Source organism: Entelurus aequoreus, linkage group LG13, assembly GCF_033978785.1.
Source record: "Entelurus aequoreus isolate RoL-2023_Sb linkage group LG13, RoL_Eaeq_v1.1, whole genome shotgun sequence".
NCBI lineage: Eukaryota > Metazoa > Chordata > Actinopteri > Syngnathiformes > Syngnathidae > Entelurus > Entelurus aequoreus.
Window position 1 is genome coordinate 18,471,360 of NC_084743.1, and position 25,000 is coordinate 18,496,359.

The window sequence follows — 25,000 nt, forward strand, 5'->3', positions numbered from 1 at the left end:
AACCAAATGTCCCCACTTGGGCCATATGTTGGCTTTTACCTAATTGCCTTAGTACAAACTTGGGCTGTCCCCAAACCATTATTTTGGCACCATACCAATATGTATTTTGATACTTTGATATTTTTCTACCACACAAAATTATTGGCTTTATTTTTACATAATTATTTTTACAGGAAAATCTTATTAGACAATAAACATCCATTTATTACTGCAATCAAATAATCATTTTGTCATGAAATAAAATAGTGAATATACTCTTTTATTAGTAAGTACCAAGTCATATGAATCTTGTACAAACTGTTGCAAAATGAGCTAAAAAAGTCAGCATGCTAACAGTTTACATGTGTCACATACCAAGTTATATGACACTGGGGTAAACGGTTGACAAATTAGCTAAAAAGCGTTAGCATGCTAACAGTTAGCATGTGTCACATACCAAGCTATATGACTCTGGGGGTAAACGGCTGCAAAATGAGCTAAAAAAGTCAGCATGTTAACGTTGGCATGTTATCATGATAACTTTAGCATGCTAACAGTTAGCATGTGTCACATACCAAGTCATATGACTCTTGTAGAAACTGTTGCAAAATATGCTAAAATGTTTACATGTGTCACATACCAAGTTATATGACACAGGGGTAAACGATTGCCAAATGAGCTAAAAAAGTTAGCATGTTAACTTTAGCATGCTGACAGTTAGCATGTGTCACATACCAAGTCATATGACTCTTGTAGAAACTGTTGCAAAATGAGCTAAAAAACTTTAGCATGCTAAAGTTAGCATGCTAACAGTTAGCATGTGTCACATACCAAGTCATATGACTCTTGTAGAAACTGTTGCAAAATGAGCTAAAATGTTTACATGTGTCACATACCAAGTTGTATGACACAGGGGTAAACTGTTGCAAAATGAGCTAAAAAACATTAGCATGCTAAAGTTAGCATGCTAACCGTTAGCATGTGTCACATACCAAGTTATATGACTCTGGGGTAAATGGTTGCAAAATGAGCTAAAAAAAAGTCAGCATGTTAACATTGGCATGTTACCATGATAACTTTAGCATGTGTCACATACCAAGTCATATGACTCTTGTAGAAACTGTTGCAAAATGAGCTAAAATGTTTACATGTGTCACATACCAAGTTATAGGACACAGGGGTAAACGGTTGCAAAATGAGCTAAAAAACATTAGCATGCTAAAGTTAGCATGCTAACCGTTAGCATGTGTCACATACCAAGTTATATGACCCTGGGGTAAACGGTTGCAAAATGAGCTAAAAAAGTCAGCATGTTAACGTTGGCATGTTACCATGCTGACATTAGCATGCTAGCAGTTAGCATGTGTCACACACTAAGTTATGTGACTCTAGGGTAAACGGCTGCAAAATGAACCAACAAATTTGCAGGCTAACAGTTAGCATGTGTCACATACCAAGTTATATGACTCTGGTGTAAATGGTTGCAAAATGAGCTAAAAAAGTCAGCCTATTAACATTGGCATGTTATCATAACTTTAGCATGCTAACAGTTAGCATGTGTCACATACCAAGTCATATGACTCTTGTAGAAACTGTTGCAAAATGAGCTAAAATGTTTACATGTGTCACATACCAAGTTATATGACACAGGGGTAAACGGTTGCAAAATGAGCTAAAAAACATTAGCATGCTAAAGTTAGCATGCTAACCATTAGCATGTGTCACATACCAAGTTATATGACTCTGGGGTAAACGGCTGCAAAATGAGCTAAAAAAGTCAGCACGTTAATGTTGGCATGTTACCATGCTAGCAGTTAGCATGTGTCACACACTAAGTTATGTGACTCTAGGGTAAACGGCTGCAAAATGAACCAACAAATTTGCATGCTAACAGTTAGCATGTGTCACATACCAAGTTATATGACTCTGGTGTAAATGGTTGCAAAATGAGCTAAAAAAGTCAGCCTATTAACATTGGCATGTTATCATAACTTTAGCATGCTAACAGTTAGCATGTGTCACATACCAAGTCATATGACTCTTGTAGAAACTGTTGCAAAATGAGCTAAAATGTTTACATGTGTCACATACCAAGTTATATGACACATGGGTAAACGGTTGCCAAATGAGCTAAAAAAGTTAGCATGTTAACATCAGCATGCTAACAGTTAGCATGTGTCACATACCAAGTTATATGACTCTGGGGGTAAACGGCTGCAAAATGAGCTAAAAAAAGTCAGCACGTTAACGTTGGCATGTTACCATGCTGACATTAGCATGCTAGCAGTTAGCATGTGTCACACACCAAGTAATGTGACTCTGGGGTAAACGGCTGCAAAATGAACAAAAAAATTAGCATGCTAACAGTTAACATGTGTCACATACCAAGTTATATGACTTGATTGTAGCAATACGGTTGTTAAAGTTTAGGATTTTTGTGATTTCTGATCGTTTGTGAGGGCACCAAAGGGACTTCTGTGTTCTGTCTACATACAGATACAGTTGAACTTGTTAATAAAGTGAAAGTTAATCCATCACCCCCTTGTTACTGTATGTTTGTTTAATATACAGTACTATATAGCACTTTATATTGTGTTCAAAGGGTACAAACCTTCACTAAATTATGGACTTTTATCAAGGCTGGAACCCATTATTCATATTTACATTGTTTCTTATGGAAACAATACAAAACATTTAAAAAGTAAATACCTCCTACATGAATAATGGCTCGCAGCCTCGACAAAAAGCCATATTTTAGTGAATGTTTATACACTTTTAAACACCATATAATCTGCTATACCGTACTGTACATTAAACAAACATAACAAGGGGGTGATGGATCAACTTTTTCTATATTTAGAAACCAAAACAAGCTGAACTGTGCTGACACGCTGATAATCACTATGGAGCCCTCACAAATGATCAGAAATCAATTTACGAACCCTGTTCAAGAACCGATTAAGTGAATCTTATTATGACTAGGGATGATGTTTGATAAGAAATTATCGAGTTCGAGACCATTATCGAATCCTCTTTTTGAACCGATTCCTTATCGAATCCAGATAGGTTGTTGTATATGGAAAAAAACACAATATTTGTGTAAAAAAAGCTCACTTTTATTTTATAAGAAAAAAAAAAAATTAAAAAAAATAAATAAATATTGACTGTCACCCCCCTAAAAAAAAAAAAAAAAAAAATATTGACTGTTGTTACCCAAAGTATATTAAGTGGGATTTTCCAGAAAAACAAATATATACCGTAACACAAAAACAACCTGTCTCTTGAGGCGTTTTTTTTCCGGTCCATTATTTTTGCTGCTTGTGTGACATCACAGGAAATGCCCTGTGGAACGCAGCTCAGTCTAATGACTGAGCTACGTCCCACAGGGCATTTCTTTTGGGACGGGATTCGTTCCCAAGGATTCAAATAAAGAACCAGCTCTTTTTCTTTACTATAGCGGCCTCGATAACGGGAACCGGTTCTCAAAAAGGGATTCGAGTCCATGGTATCGGTTCTTTTCTTATCGAACAACCGGTTTCGAACATCATCCCTAATTATGACTGCTTTGATTGTTATTAGTTTTGTTCTCCAGTAACTACTGACAACATCATTTCGATGCATCTCATCTAGGGATGTCCGATAATGGCTTTTTGCCGATATGCCGATATTGTCCAACTCTTTAATTACAGATACCGATATCAACCGATACCGATATCAACCGATATATACAGTCGTGGAATTAACAAATTATTATGCCTAATTTGGACAACCAGGTATGGTGAAGATAAGGTACTTTTTAAAAAAATGAATCAAATAAAATAAGATAAATAAATTAAAAACATTTTCTTGAATAAAAAAGAAAGTAAAACAATATAAAAACAGTTACATAGAAACTAGTAATTGATGAAAATTTGTAATATTAACTGTTAAAGGTTAGTACTATTAGTGGACCAGCAGCACGCACAATCATGTGTGCTTACGGACTGTATCCCTTGCAGACTGTATTGATATATATTGATATATAATGTAGGAAGCAGAATATTAATAACAGAAAGAAACAACCCTTTTGTGTGAATGAGTGTAAATGAGTGTAAATGGGGTGGGTTGGTGCACTAATTGTAAGTGTATCTTGTGTTTTTTATGTGGATTTAAAAAAAAAACAACAAAAAAAACAACCCCGATACTGATAATAAAAAAAACGATACCGATAATTTCCGATATTACATTTTAACTCATCCATTGTCAGCTTGGATCGGATCCAACGCCGCCCACCCTTTTAAGGCTCGGAGGCATTGATAAAACTGATAGATAGGAGGAAAGAATCTTGTGTGATTTATTTATTTATTTATTTATTTTACTCCGCAATTCCGCTCAGCTGCATCTCGTCAAACAATCTGAGCAGTTGGCCTTCATGCTGCTCGAAAGTTGCGAGACCCCAGCCACGCTGCGAGCCAAGAAAGTCCCGAATGGAAGAACAAAACGAACGCCGGGCTCAGATCAAGACGCCGCGCTTTGTTGGACTGACTAATGTGTTTTAGCGTGGCGAGACTCCCAACCTCGCATTTATGAATAATAACGGCGACAAAAAAAAAAATGAGGCGTGCCAAAAGAATTGCCTTTTCATTTTGGAATGGTGGAACGACATGTGATGCGTAAAAAAGGAAGAACGAGGGGAAAGAAATTAAAGGAGGAGATAAAGGACGGAAAGGTCAAATGAAATTTGAAAGGGGGAAAGAAATGGGAAATAGGAAAATTAGAAGGTGAAAAAAAAAGGATGAAAAAGAAGGAAAGAGGGAATGATGGAGGGTGACGATGATTGATGGCGACATTCTCTGGGTCTTGGTGGAGATGAATGTTTAATGCCGTGATGTTTGCAACTGCACCTCGCCGCGGTAAATAATGAATCAACAATAAACAACAACAACCAGCATAGAAGCTCCCCCAATAAGCACCATCCGAAAAAATAGGCGGGAGAGAATTTCATTACCATACTGTTTATTTTTATTTTCCTATATTTGTTGCTCACAGACGCAGACCTAATGAGATCGGGGATCTCTGGAGACGACAGGAATAGCGAGCGAATCCACAATTACAGCAAAACACGCATGAGTGCGGCACTCGTGCACGCGGGGGTTGACTCTGGACCATTTGAAACCATGCTGGACTTCACCAATCAATCAATCAATGTTTGTTTATATAGACATAAATCACAAGTGTCTCAAAGGGCTGCACAAGCCACAACGACATCCGCGGTACAGAGCCCACATAAGGGCAAGGAAAAACTCACAACCCCAATGGAACGTCGATGTGAGTGACTATGAGAAACCTTGGAGAGGACCGCATATGCGGGTGACCCCCGCCCCTGTAGGGGAGACCGGATGCAATGGACGTCGAGTGGGTCTGACATAATATTGGCAAAGTCCAGTCCATAGTGGATCTAACATAATAGTGAGAGTTCAGTCCATAGTGGATCTAACATAATAGTGAGAGTTCAGTCCATAGTGGATCTAACATAATAGTGAGAGTCCAGTCCATAGTGGATCTAACATAATAGTGAGAGTCCAGTCCATAGTGGATCTAACATAATAGTGAGAGTCCAGTCCATAGTGGATCTAACATAATAGTGAGAGTCCAGTCCATAGTGGATCTAACATAATAGTGAGAGTCCAGTCCATAGTGGATCTAACATAATAGTGAGAGTTCAGTCCATAATGGATCTAACATAATAGTGAGAGTCCAGTCCATAGTGGATCTAACATAATAGTGTGAGAGTCCAGTCCATAGTGGATCTAACATAATAGTGAGAGTTCAGTCCATAGTGGATCTAACATAATAGTGAGAGTTCAGTCCATAGTGGATCTAACATAAGATTGTGAGAGTCCAGTCCATAGTGGATCTAACATAATGGTGAGAGTCCAGTCCATAGTGGATCTAGCATAATAGTGAGAGTTCAGTCCATAGTGGATCTAACATAATAGTGAGAGTTCAGTCCATAGTGGATCTAACATAAGATTGTGAGAGTCCAGTCCATAGTGGATCTAACATAATAGTGTGAGAGTCCAGTCCATAGTGGATCTAACATAATAGTGTGAGAGTCCAGTCCATAGTGGATCTAACATAATAGTGTGAGTTCAGTCCATAGTGGATCTAACATAATAGTGAGAGTCCAGTCCATAGTGGATCTAACATAATAGTGTGAGAGTCCAGTCCATAGTGGATCTAACATAATAGTGTGAGAGTCCAGTCCATAGTGGATCTAACATAATAGTGTGAGAGTCCAGTCCATAGTGGATCTAACATAATAGTGAGAGTTCAGTCCATAGTGGATCTAACATAATAGTGTGAGAGTCCAGTCCATAGTGGATCTAACATAATAGTGTGAGAGTCCAGTCCATAGTGGATCTAACATAATAGTGTGAGAGTCCAGTCCATAGTGGATCTAACATAATAGTGAGAGTTCAGTCCATAGTGGATCTAACATAATAGTGTGAGAGTCCAGTCCATAGTGGATCTAACATAATAGTGTGAGAGTCCAGTCCATAGTGGATCTAACATAATAGTGAGAGTTCAGTCCATAGTGGATCTAACATAATAGTGTGAGAGTCCGGTCCATAGCGGATCTAACATAACAGTGAGAGTTCAGTCCATAGTGGATCTAACATAATAGTGAGAGTCCAGTCCATAGTGAATCTAAAATAATAGTGAGAGTCCAGTCCATAGTGGATCTAACATAATAGTGTGAGAGTCCGGTCCATAGCGGATCTAACATAACAGTGAGAGTCCAGTCCATAGTGGATCTAACATAATAGTGTGAGTCCAGTCCATAGTGGATCTAACATAATAGTGTGAGAGTCCGGTCCATAGTGGATCTAACATAACAGTGAGAGTTCAGTCCATAGTGGATCTAACATTTTATATGTTCCATTGAAAATATAGAACTTCACACACGGCGCTCGAAATATCTATCAAAATGTTTTAGTACGACTTTGGTAAGCTATGAAGCCGCACTGTTTGATGGATTGTACTGTGCTTCAACATACGTGTATTATTATGGTGTGTGTATAAGGTAAGACATATTATCTGGCGTTTTGTTTCGCAATATTGTGCAAAACCAACTTTTCTTACCTTCTGGTACCTGCTGATCTGTATTTGGGATCTGCATAAATCCTGAATAATTGTCCACCTTTGTAGTCCGTGACGACACCGTAGTTGATAAGCTTCTTCTTTTTCTCTCCCGCTTGATGGATTGTCGGCGCATTAAACATACGAGTATTATTATGGTGTGTGTATAAGGTAAGACATATCTGGCGTTTTGTTTCGCAGTATTATGCAAAAGCAACTTTCCTTATCTTATGGTACCTGCTGATCTGTATTTGGGATCTGCATAAGTCCTGAAAAATTAATTGTGTAGTCGATAAGCTTCTTCTTTTCCTCTATCTTCTTGTTATGGGACATTCATCCTCCGCTGTTGCCATTTCTAATATAAAGTAGTGTAAAGTTCTTACTTATATCTGTCTGTAAAAAAAAAAGAAGATTTTAAGAGCGCCTTATAGTCCGCAAAATACGGTATGTAACTCACAAATTGTGACTCCAGTGTTCCATGTTTGATAGCAAAGCCAAGTTCCTCTAGAGCAGGGATGTCCAAAGTGCGGCCTGGGGGCCATTTGCGGCCCGCAGGTCATTTTTTAATGGCCCCACGGTCCATTTTAAAATACAATTAAAAAAATTAAAAACATAAAAAGTGGTATGAAAGAGCAAAGAGGTGAAATGTAACAAGAAAATGTTGCAATGTTTACTCTAATAACACAAAGCTGCCATGTAGGCTGTTTCTTTCTTTAAAAAATAATAATGAATCAAAATCAATGTCATTATGAATTATCGACCTATCCAACGCTCCAATTATGTCACATTAAATATTCCACCTTGAGATATTTTTTGGGGAAAATGTTGCATATTTTGTGTTTGCCATATAAAAATATTTTTTTTTTTTTTTTTTTTTTTTTTTTTTTAAAGGAGGGCCTAAAACGAACAAACAAAAAACATAAACAAGAATAAAACTTATAATTGACGGATAGATCTGAAGTTGATCTCGAGACTATTGTGTTAAAAGTAAACAGTAAAAAAAATGTATAATTTATTTTTTAACACTTTAATGAGTAGGACCCTTTTGGTTCTCCAATAATTTTTGTGTGATTTGTTTTTAAGTGTCATTGCTCAAAAAATAATAATGAATTAAAATCAATGGTGTTATGAGTTATTGACCTTTTTAAGGCTCCAATTATTATATAATCTGAAATATTCCTCTTAAAAATTTTATTGGGTGAAAATATTGCATATTTTGTGTTTTTTCCATAAAAAAACAGGGTTTTCTTTGACAAAAAGAGCATACGACTTAAATCTTTAAAAACGTTATATTGACAGATAGACCTAATGTTGATCTAGAGATAATAATACTGAATAATGACACATTTTAAATATTTTTTGGACCAAAACCCTTTGGGGTCCCCGGGATCAAGCCTGAGAACCCACTACTACCGACCACGCAGTCTGATAGTTAATATATCAATGATGAAATCTTAACATTGCAACACATGCCAATACGGCCGGGTTAACTTATAAAGTGACATTTAAAATTTCCCGGGAAATATCCGGCTGAAACGTCGCGGTATGATGACGTATGCGCGTGACGAAGTCAGTATAACGGAAGTTATTGTACCCCGTAGAATCCTATACAAAAAGCTCTGTTTTCATTTCATAATTCCACAGTATTCTGGACATCTTTTGCAATTTGTTTAATGAACAATGAAAGGCCTACTGAAATGATTTTTTTTTATTTAAACGGGAATAGCAGATCCATTCTATGTGTCATACTTGATCATTTCGCGATATTGCCATATTTTTGCTGAAAGGATTTAGTAGAGAAAATCAACGATAAAGTTCGCAACTTTTGCTCGCTGATAAAAAAAAGCCTTGCCTGTACCGGAAGTAGCGTGACATCACAGGAGCTAGGATTCATCACAATTCCCCGTTGTTTACAATGGAGCGAGAGAGATTCGGACTGAGAAAGTGATGATTACCCCATTAATTTGAGCGAGGATGAAAGATTCGTAGATGAGGAACGTTACAGTGAAGGACTTGAGAGGCAGTGATGGATGTATCTTTTTTCGCTCTGACCGTAACTTAGGTACAAGCTGGCTCATTGGATTCCACACTCTCTCCTTTTTCTATTTTGGATCACGGATTTGTATTTTAAACCACCTCGGATACTATATCCTCTTGAAAATGAGAGTCGAGAACGCGAAATGGACATTCAGTGCCTTTTATCTCCACGACAATACATCGGCGAAATGCTTTAGCTACGAGCTAACGTGATAGCATCGTGCTTTAACTGCATATAGAAACAAAAAAAATAAACCCCTGACTGGAAGGATAGACAGAAAATCAACAATACTATTAAACCGTGGACATGTCAATACACGGTTAATGCTTTCCAGGCTGGCGAAGGTTAACAATGCTGTGCTAACGACGCCATTGAAGCTAACTTAGCAACTTAGCAACCAGACCTCACAGAACTATGTACTCTCTCCTTTTTCTATTGTGAATCACGGATTTGTATTTTAAACCACCTCGGATACTATATCCTCTTGAAAATGAGAGTCGAGCACGCGAAATGGACATTTAAAGTGACTTTTATCTCCAAGACAATACATCGGTGACACACTTAGCTACTGAGCTAGCGCGATAGCATCGTTCTCAAATGAAGATAGAAACAAAATAAATAAACCCCTGACTGGAAGGATAGATAGAAAATCAACAATACTATTAAACCGTGGACATGTAAATACACGGTTAATGCTTTCCAGGCTGGCGAAGGTTAACAATGCTGTGCTAACGACGCCATTGAAGCTAACTTAGCAACCGGACCGCACAGAGCTATGCTAAAAACATTAGCTCTCCACCTACGCCAGCCAGCCCTCATTTGCTCATCAACACCCGTGCTCACCTGCGTTCCAGCGAACGGCAGAAGGACGAAGGACTTCACCCGATGCGTTTGGCGGCCCGGAGACGTAGGAAGTCAAGGTGAGGTCGGCGGCTAGCGCGGCTAGCGCGGCTAGCGCGGCTAGCGCTCCAACAAAGTCCTCCTGGTTGTGTTGCTGTAGTCCGCTGCTAATACACCGATCCCACCTACAACTGTCTTCTTTGCAGCCTTCATTGTTCATTAAACAAATTGCAAAAGATGTCCAGAATACTTTTAATGTATATTTTTTGTACATATATTGTATTGGTTTTTAAAATAAAAAAATATCAAAATGTCCCCCGCTTGCTTTGATTTTTCAGTGTGCGGCCCTCAGTGGAAAAAGTTTGGACACCCCCTGCTCTAGAGAATTTGAGGCAAAAAAGTTTTAAAGTCAATTTAGGGGTTCACTATTTGGCCCCCGGTTGAATTGCACTTATATACAAATAATCTCATAGTCACTGTCAGGTCCTGACATCATATTGCAGTTGCAGACAGAAACGTGCACAACTACGCGATTGATTTTTTTTCGTTTCAAACAGACAAAAGGAATCCAGAACGATACGGCTGCTATAAACAAATGATTGATAGACGCTGCAGGGCTGAAATAAAATGAGATTAAAGACAATGAAGGAGGGGTCGGGGGGAATGAACACTTGGACGAGGCCGTAACGGGGGAAGATTTAAGAGCGGAGGTGTGGCAGGAAAATGAGAAGCGGGCAGAAGAAAAATATGAGAGCAGGGGTAGGAGGCTGAGAGTGGCGGCAAATAGATAGCACCCGGCTTAACGTATGAGACGTGAGCGCTGCCGCGGAGACGGTATAGATAGAAAGTGAGGGGAAAAAGGCGAGCAGGAGACATAAAAGTGTGATTTAAGTTAATGGCATGTCACTGTCGGACTACTTTACGAGCCCCTTTATAGGCCTGCGTAGGGCATTATCGCATCCCCGGGGGCCGCGTGATAGGCCGGGTGTGAGTGTTTGTCAATACGCCGAGGAAAGTAGGAAAAAGATAGCACGTTGCTGCTGGTAGGTGACTTTGGTGGGAGTGTCTTTCCCAGATGCTGCATGGATTGCATCCATTCCACGGCAGAAAAATGTAAACGGAAGAGAATGGTGGCAGCAAGCAGGGTGGGGCTGGAAATATGGTTGTCCCGATACCAATTTGATACTTTTCGATACCGTTCTAAATAAAGGGCACCACAAAAAATTGGCATTATTGGCTTTATTTTAACCAAAAAAATCTTGCATTATTATTTTTTTAAATTTTTTGTCCTGTCTAGCTACTCAGGCAAATCCTATTGTTGATGTACCGCATTTCCTTGAATAGCCGCAGGGGCGCTAATTAATTTAAAACCTCCTGTCACTCCGGCGCTTACCAGAAGCCTGCGGGATGGCCAAGCATGCGCTAATACCTTATCATGAAAAGCACATTTAATAAAAAAAACGTTATTATTGTCTTACCTTTAGGTATAAATGAGTCCATGCCAGCTCCTTTTGAAGAAAAGCATCGATAAAGAAGTCTTACTTATCTTTCTTCAGTTTTAAAAGTCTCTCTGTCTCGATGGAGATCTTCCTTTTAAGTATTACCTCCTGCTTCGATTGAAAGTCCAGTTTAGAAGACCGTTTTATTTTAGATATGTAATCTTCCATGGTAAAAGTCCAAGCAAACAATGGCTGCGCACTCTTGCTGCCGGTTGTCTTCTTCTGCAGCACTCTTCTGCAGTACCAGCAGTCGCAAGAAGGATCACTAGCGCCCTCTACCACCAGGAGGCGGGAGTCATTTAATGACTCATATTTGACCCGGCGGAAGTGCCAAGCATGCGCTAATTATTTTGCAAAACGAGTTTGACCCGGCTGTAATTCGAGGCATGCGAATACTATATTCCCGGCGCCAATTCAAGGAAATACGGTAGATGCCCAACAGAATTACTTACTACAAAAGAGAAGTGCGGGATACTTCTCCTGTTGCCTTATTTGTATTTGACTTTGTGGAGGGGGGGCGTGGCCTGCGGACCTGCAGCGAAGCGGGGTGTGCCAGGACCGGCTTGGCTGCAGGTCCGCAGGCCACGCCCCCCCTCCACAGACTTTATTAAATGTATTTATATTATCATTTGGTGCAGCCGGAGCAGGAGGGGATAGAAGAAGAAAAAAAGGAAGACAGAGGGGGAAATTGCGGGGACAAGAAGGGGATAAGACAGAGAGACAACAACAACAACAACAACAGCAAACACAACAATAACAACATCAGCAAATAGGTGATAGCAAAGAAGCAATTAGTGAAATAAATAATACAGAAATGACAATGAACATTATTACACTACAAATGGAGCAATACAAATACCAATAGAAATAGCACTATTGATAATGAATAATACAAATATTTACCTCCATTATCAACAATACAATTGTTTGAATGCAACAATACACATATGTAATGATAACTTGAAATACAAAAAAAAAGCAGATAAATGGAGGGGAAGAAAGAGAAGCCAACTATATTAACCTTGTAGATTGTTATAGTAACCTTGGGTTAAGCTTTGTCAGTGTGCCATGTGTTACGGTACATCAAACATACGTTTCTTATTGCAATCAAATAATTTTGTCCTTAAATAAAATAGTGAACATACCAGACAACTTGTCTTTTAGTAGTAAGTAAGCAAACAAAGGCTCCTAATTTAGTCTGCTGACATATGCAGTAACATATTGTGGCATTTATCATTCTAATATCGTACATCACATTTTTTTTGTAAAATAAACAAAAACAAAAAAAACCTTTAGATTTAATTTTAGGCCCAGGCATAGTTCAGCATATCGCAAAAGTTAAGTTACATTGTATTTTTTCCCCTTAAAAAAAACAAAGTTTCTATGACAAAAAAACACACAAAAAAAGAAATAAAATAAAAACTTGGACAGATACATCTGAAGTTGATCTACACAAGTAGGCGTTGAATGTATATAAAAAATGAACAAACATATTTTTAACACTTTTAGTGTAGCTTTTTTGGGTCACATAATTTTAGTAGGATTTTTTTTTTAAACTGTCATTGCTCTAAAATAATAAAATTAAACAAAATCAATGTTATTCATTGTTTTTAAAAAAAAAAATAGGGTTAGTCGTAATCCAATTTTTTTGTAGAATAAAAAAACAAAAACAAAACAAACAAACAAACAAAAACCTTTAGATTTAATTTTAGGCCCAGACATAGTTCAGCATATTGCAAAAGTTAAGTTACATTGTATTTTTCCCCTTAAAAAAAAGTTTCTATGACAAAAAGGGCATAAAAACACACAAAAAAATAAATAAAATAAAAACTTGGACAGATACATCTGAAGTTGATCTACACAATTAGGCGTTGAAAGTATATAAAAAATGAACAAACATATTTTTAACACTTTTAGTGTGGCTTTTTTGGGTCACAGAATTTTAGTAAGATTTTTTTTTAAACTGTCATTGCTCTAAAAAAAAAAATTAAACTAAATCAATGTTATTCATTGTTTTAAAAAAAAAAGGGTTAGTCACAAATCAAATTTTTTTGTAGAATAAAAAAACAAAAACAAAACAAACAAACAAAAAATAAACCTTTAGATTTAATTTCAGGCCCAGGAATAGTTCAGCATTTTGCAAAAGTTAAGTTACATTGTATTTTTTTCCCTTAAAAAAAAAAAGGTCCTTTGACAAAAAGGGCATGAAACACACAAAAAAAGAAATTAAATAAAAACTTGGACAGATACATCTGAAGTTGATCTACACAATTGGGCGTTGAAAGTATATAAAAAACCAACATATTTTTAACACTTTTAGTGTGGCTTTTTTGGGTCACAGAATTTTAGTAGGATTTTTTTTTAAACTGTCATTGCTCTAAAAAAAATAAAATAAACTAAATCAATGTTATTCATTGTTTTTTTTTTAAATAGGGTTAGTCATAAATCTAATTTTTTTGTAGAATAAAAAAACAAAAACAAAACAAACAAACAAAAAATAAACCTTTAGATTTAATTTCAGGCCCAGGCATAGTTTAGCATATCGCAAAAGTTAAGTTACATTGTATTTTTTTCCCTTAAAAAAAAAAAAGGTCCTTTGACAAAAAGGGCATGAAACACACAAAAAATAGAAATAAAATAAAAACTTGGACAGATACATCTGAAGTTGATCTACACAATTAGGCGTTGAAAGTATATAAAAAACAAACATATTTTTAACACTTTTAGTGTGGCTTTTTTGGGTCAGAGAATTTGATGGGATTTTTTTTTTTAAACTGTCATTGCTCTAAAAAAAAAAAAAAATTAAACAAAATCAATGTTATTCGTTGTTTTTTTAAAAATAGGGTTAGTCGTAAATCTAATTTTTTTTTTGTAGAATAAAAAAACAACTTTAGATTTAATTTCAGCATATCGCAAAAGTTAAGTTACATTGTATTTTTTCCCCTTAAAAAACAGAGTTTATATGACAAAAAGGGCATAAAAACACACAAAAAAATAAATAAAATAAAAACTTGGACAGATACATCTGAAGTTGATCTACACAATTAGGCGTTGAAAATATATAAAAAACTAACAAAAATATTTGTAACACTTTTAGTGTGGCTTTTTTGGGTCAGACAATTTTAGTGGGATTTTTTTTTTTAAAAACTGTCATTGCTCTAAAAAAAAAGTAAACAAAATCAATGTTATTCATTGTTTTTTTAAAAAATACGGTTAGTCGTAAATCTAATTTTTTTGTAAAAAAAACAAAACAAACTACCTAAAAAACCTTTAGAATGTATTTTATCACAAAAGTAACGTTACATTGTATTTTTTTTAGTTCAGGTGTTAATACTTCAAATGTGATGGAGTCCTACATCATGGTAAGAGGTCTGAACATCGTCCAAAGACGCCGTCCCGAGACCACAGATGCATCCTTAGTCACCATGGACCAAAGTAGCTACAACCCGGATGATGCCTCGGCCGTGCAGATGACATTGTGGGTAGGCTAGTCATTCATTGGGTATGTTGTCATGTGTGTGTGGCTTTCCTATTTGGTCTAAGCACTGTCGGGAATTACATGAGTCATCCATGTCTTCCCACTTTCATTACATGCTGATATAGGGCCTGATCCACTAAGATCCCAAATAACATGTGCTTATTATAGACTATAAAAATGGCATGTACTATATGGGCGTGTTGCGGGTGATCAACTAAGACCGCGAGCGTCATTTATAAAAAGTGCAAAAGTGGTGCAGACCGCCTTATTTAAATGAAGATTTTGTGTTTAATACTAGCTGTCACCATGGAGACACTCATTGACTGCACACCCATTACATATAATGCTCCAACCTGTAGAGTGTTGCTATGGTATGTGCGCTCACTGATAGGATGTCCTTCCTGTTTAGGAAAACAATTAATCGTAATCCTCAGAAAGGGTTAAAAAATATATATACAGGTATATTAGTGTCTTTTTAAGTTTAAGTTGGATGTCAGAGTTGACCAACTTCTCGGTTTATTTCCACAACCTTCTACTATCCAGGTGAGAAGCAGGATTTATTATCTCAGGTGTCCAAAGCGCGGCCCAGGGGCCATTTGCAACCCGCAGCTAATTTTTAACGGCCCGCAGAACATTCTAAAAATAAAATGACTAAAAAAAATGTTTAAATAAAAGAGCGTACAAGTGAAATGTAACAAGAAAAAGTTGCAATGTTGACTCTAATAACACACACAAAAAATGTCGTTAAAACTGTCAATACTCAAAAAATAATAGTGAATCAAAAACAATGTTGCTACGGTTTATTGATCTATTGAAGGCTCCAAAATACTTTACATCAAATAGTCCACTTTGAAATATTTCTGATGGAAAATATTGCATATTTTGTGTGTTTACCTTTAAAAAAAACTACGTTTTCTATGACAAAAAGAGCATAAAACACACAAACAAAAAATTAAATAAAAACTTGGACAGATAGATCTGAAGTTGATCTACAAGATTAGGTGTTGAAAAAAAAATAAAAAATGTATGACTTATTTTTACACGTTTAGTGGGGCTTTTTTTAAGGTCCAAATTTTAGTGGAATTTTTTTTAACCTGTCATTGCTCTAAAAATAACGAATCAAAATCAATGATATGATCAATTATTGACTTATTTAGGGCTACAATTACCAATTTTTGGAGGGCAAGATTTTGCATATTTTGTGTTTTTGCCATAAAAATGGTTTTCTTTGCCAAAAAGGGCATTTAACTAAAATAAATAAATGAACTTTATACCCACAGATAGATCTGAAGTTCATCTTGAGATTTACGCCTTGACCACAAATAATTATTAAATGCCTTAATCAAATTTTTTTGACTACTGGGACCAAACTTAAAGGGGAGCCCTAACGTTTAAAAAACATATATAAATTGTATTAAATATCAAAATGGCATCCGCATATTTAGATTTGTGCAGCCATCAGTGGAAAATGTTTGTCAATATGTCAATACAACATCATTAGCTATTTAGCTCTCTGTGCTCTCACTGACCACTGCGCCACTGAAAATAGTTTATAATAACAATATCGCTAATAAGTGAAGTGAAGTGAAGTGAATTACATTTATATAGCGCTTTTTCTCAAGTGACTCAAAGCGCTTTACATTGTGAAACCCAATATCTAAGTTACATTTAAAGCAGTGTGGGTGGCACTGGGAGCAGGTGGGTAAAGTGTCTTGCCCAAGGACACAACGGCAGTGACTAGGATGGCGGAAGCGGGGATCGAACCTGCAACCCTCAAGTTGCTGGCACGGCCGCTCTACCAACCGAGCTATACCGTCCCAATACTTGGTTAATATTCAGACCAGGAGATGTAAATTAAGTATTGTTGGCAGTTTTTGGAGAGATTTATGGGCGCAATAGTGTACTCCCGCTATCTGCATTGTTAGCCACCTCGCACTTGCCGTATTTTACGACTTAGAATGCATAAAAAAGAAACACATGTGTTCTTGTCTTACATAGGGATTGTAAATGTCAGGCAAAAAAGGCTCTAAAATACTTTATATGAAATATTCCACTTTAAAATATTTTTTGGGGAAAATATTGCATATTTTGGGTGTTTACCTATGACAAAAAGGGCAAAACACACACACAAAAAATAAATAAAATAAAAACTTGGACAGATAAATCAGAAGTTGATTTACAAAATTAGGTGTTGAAAGTATAAAAAACAAGACAAACTTATTTTTAACACTTTTAGTGTGGCTTTTTTGAGTCAGAGAATTTTAGTGGGATTTTTTTTAAACAGTCATTGCTAAAAAAAAAAAGAATTCAAATCAATGTTATGAATTATTGACCTATTTAGGGCAAAAAAAAAAGTTTTCTATGACGAAAAGGGCATAAAACACACAAAAACAAGAAATAAAATAAAAACTTGGACAGACAGACCTGAAGTTGATCTACAAAATTAGGCTTTGAATATAAAAAAAATTTAAAAAAAATTTTTTTTTTAAACACTTTTAGTGTGGCTTTTTTGGGTCCCAGAGAATTTTAGTGGGATTTTGTTTTTAAACTGTCATTGCTCTAAAAATACAAAATAAAAATCAATGTCATTATGAATTATTGACCTATTTAGGGCTCCAATTACCAATTTTCGGGGGGCAAAATGTTGCATATTTGTGTTTTTGCCATAAAAAAGCAGATTTTCTTTGACAAAAAGTGCTTAAAAAAGATAAATAAAACTTAGTTTTATATGACAAAAAGGGCATAAAACACACACAAAAAATGAAATAAAATAAAAACTTGGGCGTTGATAAAAAAAATAAAAAACAAACAAAATTATTTTTAACACTTTTAGTGTGGCTTTTTTGGGTCCCTGAGAATTTTAGTGCGATTATTGACCTATTTAGGGCTCCAATTACCAATTTTTGGGTGGCAAAATGTTGCATATTTTGTGTTTTTGCCATAAAAACGGGTTTTATTTGACAAAAAGGGCATAAAACAAGTACTCCCATTATCTGCATTGTTAGCCACCTCGCATTTGCCGTATTTTACGACTTAGAATGCATAAAAAAGAAACACACGTGTTCTTGTCTTACATAGGGATCATAAATGACAGGCAAAAAAGGCTCTAAAATACTTTACATCAAACATTCTAATTTTGAAATATTTTATGGGGAAAATATTGTATATTTTGTGTGTTTTTGCCTTAAATAAAACAAAAGTTTTATATGACAAATAGGGCATAAAACACACACAAAAAAAGAAATCAAATAAAAACTTGGACAGATATATCTGAAGTTGATTTACAAAATTAGGCATTGAAAAACCCCAAAAAACAAACAAACTTATTTTTAACACTTTTAGTGTGGCTTTTTTGGGTCAGAGAATTTTAGTGGGATTTTTTTTAAACAGTCATTGTTCAAAAAAAAAAGAGGATCAAAATCAATGTTATTATGAATTGTTTACCTATTTAGGGCTCCAATTACCAATTTTTGGGTGGCAAAATGTTGCATATTTTGTGTTTTTGCCATGAAAAACGGGTTTTATTTGATAAAAAGGGCATAAAACACACAAAAAAAGAAATAAAATAAAAATTTGGACAGATATATCGAAGTTTATTTACAAAATTCGGCGTTGAAAAAAACCAAACTTATTTTTAACACTTTTAGTGTGGCTTTTTTGGGTCCCTGAGAATTTTAGTGTGATTTTTTAAAAACTGTTATTGCTCTAAAAATGATGAATCAAAATCAATGATATTATGAATTATTGACGTATTTATGGCTCCAATTACCAATTTTTTGGGTGGCAAAATGTTGCATATTTTGTGTTTTTGCCAAGAAAAAAGGGTTTTATTTGACAAAAAGGGCATCAAACAAGTACTCCCATTATCTGCATTGTTAGCCACCTCGCACTTGCCGTATTTTACAACTTAGAATGCATAAAAAAGAAACACATGTGTTCTTGTCTTACATAGGGATCGTAAATGACAGGCAAAAAAGGCTCTAAAATACTTTACATCAAACATTCCAATTTTGAAATATTTTTTAGGGAAAATACTGCATATTTTGTGTGTTTTTTGCCTTAAAAAAAAAACAATTTTATATGACAAACAGGGCATAAAACACACAAAAAAGAAATAAAATAAAAACTTGGACAGATATATCTGAAGTTGATTTACAAAATTAGGCTTTGAAAAAAACCAAACTTATTTTTAACACTTTTAGTGTGTCTTTTTTAGGTCCCAGAGAATTTTTGTGGGATTTTTTAAAAACTGTTATTGCTCTAAAAATTATGAATCAAAATAAAATGATATTTTGAATTATTGACCTATTTAGGGCTCCAATTACCAATTTTTTGGGGGGCAAAATGTTGCATATTTTGTGTTTTTTGCCATAAAAAACTGGTTTTATTTGACAAAAAGGGCGTAAAACAAGTACTCCCATTATCTGCATTGTTAGCCACCTCACATTTGCTGTATTTTACGACTTAGAATGCATAAAAAAGAAAAAACATGTGTTCTTGTCTTACATAGGGATTGTAAATGTCAGGCAAAAAGGCTCTAAAATACTTTACATCAAATATTCCACTTTGAAATATTTTATGGGGAAAATTTTTGCATATTTTGTGTGTTTTTTGCCTTGAAAAAAAACAAAAGTTTTATATGACAAAAAGGGCATAAAACACACACAAAAAAATAAATAAAATAAAAACTTGGACGGATATATCTGAAGTTGATTTACAAAATTAAGTGTTGAAAGTATAAAAAACAATATTTAACACTTTTAGTGTGGCTTTTTTGGGTCAGAGAATTTTAGTGGGATTTGTTTTAAATTGTCATTGCTCAATAAAAAAAGAATCCAAATCAATGTTATTATGAATTATTGACCTATTTAGGGCAACAAAAAAAAAGTTTTTTATGACAAAAAGGGCATAAAAACACACAAAAAAAAAGAAATAAAATAAAAACTTGGACTGATAGATCTGAAGTTGATCTACAAAATTCGGCGTTGAAAATAAAAAATTTAAAAATATATATTTTTTAACACTTTTGGGTGGCTTTTTTTTTGGTTCCCCGACAATTTTAGTGGGATTTTTTTTAAAAAACTGTCATTGTTCTAAAAAAAAAAAAAAAAAAAAAAAAAAAAAAAAAAAAAAAAATCAATGTTATGAATTATTGACCTATTTAGGGCTCCAATTACCAATTTTTGGGGGGCAAAATGTTGCATATTTGTGTTTTTGCCATAAAAAAGCTGATTTTCTTTGACAAAAAGTGCATTAAAAAAAAAAAAAAACTTTATATCATCAAAGTTTTATATAACAAAAAGGGCATAAAACACACACAAAAAAAACGAAATAAAATAAAAACTTGGACAGATATATCTGAAGTTGATTTACAAAATTAAGCATTGAAAAAAACAAAAACTTATTTTTAACACTTTTAGTGTGGCTTTTTTGGATCCCTGAGAATTTTAGTGGGATTTTTAAAAAATTGTTATTGCTCTAAAAATGATTAATCAAAACCAATGTTATTATGAAATATTGACCTATTTAGGGCTCCAATTACCAATTTTTGGGGGACAAAATGTTGCATGTTTTGTGTTGTTGCCATAAAAAACTGCTTTTCTTTGACAAAAAGGACATAAAACAAAAATAAATAAGCTTTATATCGATAGATAGATCTGAAGTTGATCTTGAGATTCAAGCCTTGAAAACAAATAATTATTAAATGGCTTATTAACATTTTTTTATAACAACATCGCTAATAATTGGTTAATATTCAGGCCAGGAGATGTAAATGAAGTATTGTTGGCAGTTTTTGGAGGGATTTATGGGCGCAATAGTGTACTCCCGCTACCTGCATTGTTAGCCACCTCGCACTTGCCGTATTTTACGACTTAGAATGCATAAAAAAGAAACACATGTGTTCTTGTCTTACATAGGGATCGTAAATGACAGGCAAAAAAAATGAACAGGGCTCCCTTTCAAACATGGAATGTGATCTTTGGACATGCTCCTGGCCAAGAGCACTCGACAGTATGCGGCTGGAAATGAGCAAAAGATGTGCTCCTTTCTAAGAGTAGTGACAAATGTGGGGCGACATGTAATGCAAAAATAGGTGATGGCCGACATTATCCACTCTCTTGTTCGGTTAACACACGCAAAGTCATGATGATATTGCGAGGGCGACTGGCGTGGGTGTTGAAATAGCCCCCCCCCCCCTAGATAAGAGCATGCTATCTGTCGCAGTGAGAGGCTCTAACCCAATAATGACACCGTCAAACACACACACACCTGCACACACCCATTGAAAAGCTGGGCTTTTGCCGTCCCCCGGAACACACCAACACGGACTCTCTAATTAAGTTTGATCTTTTTATAGTATTGAGCTGATTACGCTGGTTAAAATCCCGTTTGTTTGCCGGGGCCGCGGATGAAAGCCGAGAGCTCTCTGATGCAATCAGCCACACATCACACTAGTATTATTCTATTAGGACCCACTGTGTTTCTTTCCGTGTGTGTGTGTGTGCGTGAGAGGTATGGATATGAACCGTGGAAAGTGCATGAAAGTATGAAATAAATGTAAAGCAGGAAAGTACGAATCCACGGATGCTCAGATTACTGATTTATTTCAACCCAACGTTGCTGAAAAATAAAGGAGATTTATGCATCTTTTCTTTTACAGGAAATGTTTTCCGAGGGAGTTATTTTTGTGGCGACCCGCCTGGTGACCCCGCCGGTATATCGCCCCTATAAACCACCGCCGTGTTTTTACAGAAGCCCCCTCCGGAGGAGACTGGCAGGAAAATACCTCGTATTCACCAGAAACATCAAATATTTCATGTTTCTTACCGGTTATCTGGCAGCCGTAGAGCTCGAACCGCAGCGCGATGCCGTTCTTCCACGTCTGAGGTCGGATTCGCACAAAGCGGGCCAGAACCGGCTGCGGGATCCGATTGAGAACTACCTCCGTGGCATCGGTGTTTGCATGGAAGACCTGCACAGACGGAGACACATAATAGATCAGATCAGTCGAACTTTAACATTTTTTTATTGCATTAAAATACAATAGTCTAGTAGGCCTAAGTATTCATCAAAAACAAGGCAGAGGTTTTCTTCAACAAGTATATTCAATATTTTGACACACAGTTTGACCAGTAACACTGTGTTTGAATAAAGCAAAATAAAACACTGTACTTTAATCATGTGATTCTTTGACGTGCCACTAGATGGAGCCTGCGTACCACTAGTGGTACACGCAACACAGTTTAGGAATCACTGGATTAGAATAACAATTCTGCGAAACAGGCTTGAAGGGATGAAATAGCCTCTGTGTTTTTTTTCCTGACCTAATGTATATTCCGCTCTACCCCGGTATTGAGCACTGTATAACGAATAAACCACAGAAACCTCGACTAAATATATATATATATATATATATATATATATATATACACTACCGTTCAAAAGTTTGGGGTCACCCAAAACAATTTTGTGGAATAGCCTTCATTTCTAAGAACAAGAATAGACTGTCGAGTTTCAGATGAAAGTTCTCTTTTTCTGGCCATTTTGAGCGTTTTATTGACCCCACAAATGTGATGCTCCAGAAACTCAATCTGCTCAAAGGAAGGTCCGTTTTGTAGCTTCTGTAACGAGCTAAACTGTTTTCAGATGTGTGAACATGATTGCACAAGGGTTTTCTAATCATCAATTAGCCTTCTGAGCCAATGAGCAAACACATTGTACCATTAGAACACTGGAGTGATAGTTTCTGGAAATGGGCCTCTATACACCTATGTAGATATTGCACCAAAAACCAGACATTTGCAGCTAGAATAGTCATTTACCACATTAGCAATGTATAGAGTGTATTTCTTTAAAGTTAAGACTAGTTTAAAGTTATCTTCATTGAAAAGTACAGTGCTTTTCCTTCAAAAATAAGGACATTTCAATGTGACCCCAAACTTTTGAACGGTAGTGTATATATTTATATATATATATATACAGTATATATATATATGTTACGACCGGGTCGCATGGTGATGCAGGGTTTGTTCTCCCCGGATGCAAATGGACGAATCCAGACAGGACTTGCCGGTAAGGACATGATTTAATAGTAAATTAACACAAAACAGGTACGAAACAGAAAACGAACCGACGGAATAAGGTGCCGATCGCACCTGAAGCTAAGGCTACTACTTAGCACAGACTAGGGATCACTAGCAGGGGCCAGGAGACCAGCAAAACTAACGTAACAGTAGCGTGACGCAAATAAAGAAGCCAGACCGGCTAACTGGCAAAGGCAGGCTTAAATAATGTCAGTGATTACAAACAGGTGCGCGTCCGGAACACTAGAGGCAGGTGAAACTAATAAGTAGCCGTGGTAACAAACTCAGAGGTGCATAAACAGGAACTAAAGGAGTCCAAAACTAACAGAATACACAAGTGACTCGAAAAACTTAGACTATGATCCGGGCAGCGGATCACAACAATATATATATATATATATATATATATATATATATATATATATATATATATATATATATATATATATATATATATATATATATATATATATATATATATATATATATATATATATGTATATATATATATATATATATATATATATATATATATACACACACTAGGGCTGCAACAACTAATCGATTAAATCGATTAAAATCGATTATAAAAATAGTTGCCGATTAATTTAGTCATCGATTCGTTGGATCTATGCTATGCGCATGCGCAGAGGCTTTAAAAAAAAAAAAAAAAAAAAAAATATATATATATATATTTTTTTTTTTCAAAATAAATCTTTATTTATAAACTGCAACATTTACAAACAGCTGAGAAACAATAATCAAAATAAGTATGGTGCCGGTATGCTGTTTTTTTTCAATAAAATACTGGAAAGGATAGAAATTTAGTAGTTTGTCTCTTTTATCCGATTATTAATCGATTAATCGAAGTAATAATCGACAGATTAATCGATTATCAAATTAATCGTTAGTTGCAGCCCTAATACACACATACACTATATTGCCAAAAGTATTTGGCCACCCATCCACATGATGAGAATCAGGTGCCCTAATCACTTATATATAAAATCTAGCCATTAGTCATGGAGACTGTTTCTACAAACATTTGTGAAAGAATGGGCCGCTCTCAGTGATTTCCAGCGTGGAACTGTCATAAGATGCTACCTGTGCAACAAATCCAGTCGTGAAATTTCCTCGCTCCTAAATATTCCAAAGTCAACTTTATTATAAGAAAAGTGAAGAGTTTGGGAACAACAGCAACTCAGCCACCAAGTGGTAGGCCACGTGAACTGACAGAGAGGGGTCAGCGGATGCTGGAGCGCATAGTGCGAAGACTTTCTGCGCAATCAGTTGCTACAGAGCTCCAAACTTCATGTGACCTTCCAATTAGCCCACGTACAGTACGCAGAGAGCTTCATGGAATGGGTTTCCATGGCCGAGCAGCTGCATCTAAGCCATACATCACCAAGTCCAATGCAAAGCGTGGGAGGCAGTGGTGTAAAGCACGTCGCCACTGGACTCTAGAGCAGTGGAGACGACTTCTCTGGACTGATGGGTCACGCTTTTTCCATCTGGCAATCTGATGGAGCAGTCTGGGTTTGGAGGTTGCCAGGAGAACGCTACATTTCGGACTGCAATGTGCCGAGTGTGAAATATCTGCCCGATGTTCTTGATTTAACCCAAGTCCGTGTGCGGACCAGCGCAAGCAATCTTTCCTTTTTGTAGCAAGCACGCATGCAGTGGAACAACGACCACTTGTTTATTAAACACGCGCGTAAAAAAAGGCAGCGCACTGGAGAATGTTTTATTAGCACGCGCGAAAATAGAGGCCACAGTTAATCACGGCAGCGCATTTTTATGGTGCACGGTGGTCTGTTCGTCATGACAAGATTTACAAATAAACACTCTCGTCGAGTGCACACACAAACAGGGTGCGAAGGAGTGCACTGTACATCATGTTTTCTTTTCGCAAAGAGCACCGTGAGTGCAAAGGTTGACTTAAAAACCTAACACACACACA

General features: G+C 36.0%; 2 protein-coding genes and 1 long non-coding RNA gene across 4 annotated transcripts in view; 1 reads left to right on the plus strand and 2 right to left on the minus strand.

The window, feature by feature from the left end:
• Nucleotides 1-22,048, plus strand: part of LOC133663223 (uncharacterized) — a 54,698-nt gene extending 32,650 nt beyond the window's left edge. Inside the window, exons 2-3 of the long non-coding RNA XR_009828263.1 lie at nt 14,803-14,956; nt 21,618-22,048. This is a non-coding gene — a long non-coding RNA (uncharacterized LOC133663223). The remainder of the gene's footprint in view (nt 1-14,802; nt 14,957-21,617) is intronic.
• Nucleotides 1-25,000, minus strand: part of LOC133663222 (frizzled-7-like) — a 791,936-nt gene that overhangs the window by 634,473 nt on the left and 132,463 nt on the right. The window lies entirely within an intron of this gene.
• LOC133663220 (neuropilin-2-like) overlaps nt 1-25,000 on the minus strand; it is a 342,926-nt gene that overhangs the window by 115,537 nt on the left and 202,389 nt on the right. For both annotated transcript variants that reach the window (XM_062067529.1, XM_062067530.1), the window contains exon 8: nt 21,785-21,929. In XM_062067529.1, coding sequence (XP_061923513.1) covers nt 21,785-21,929 — 145 coding nt within the window. The remainder of the gene's footprint in view (nt 1-21,784; nt 21,930-25,000) is intronic.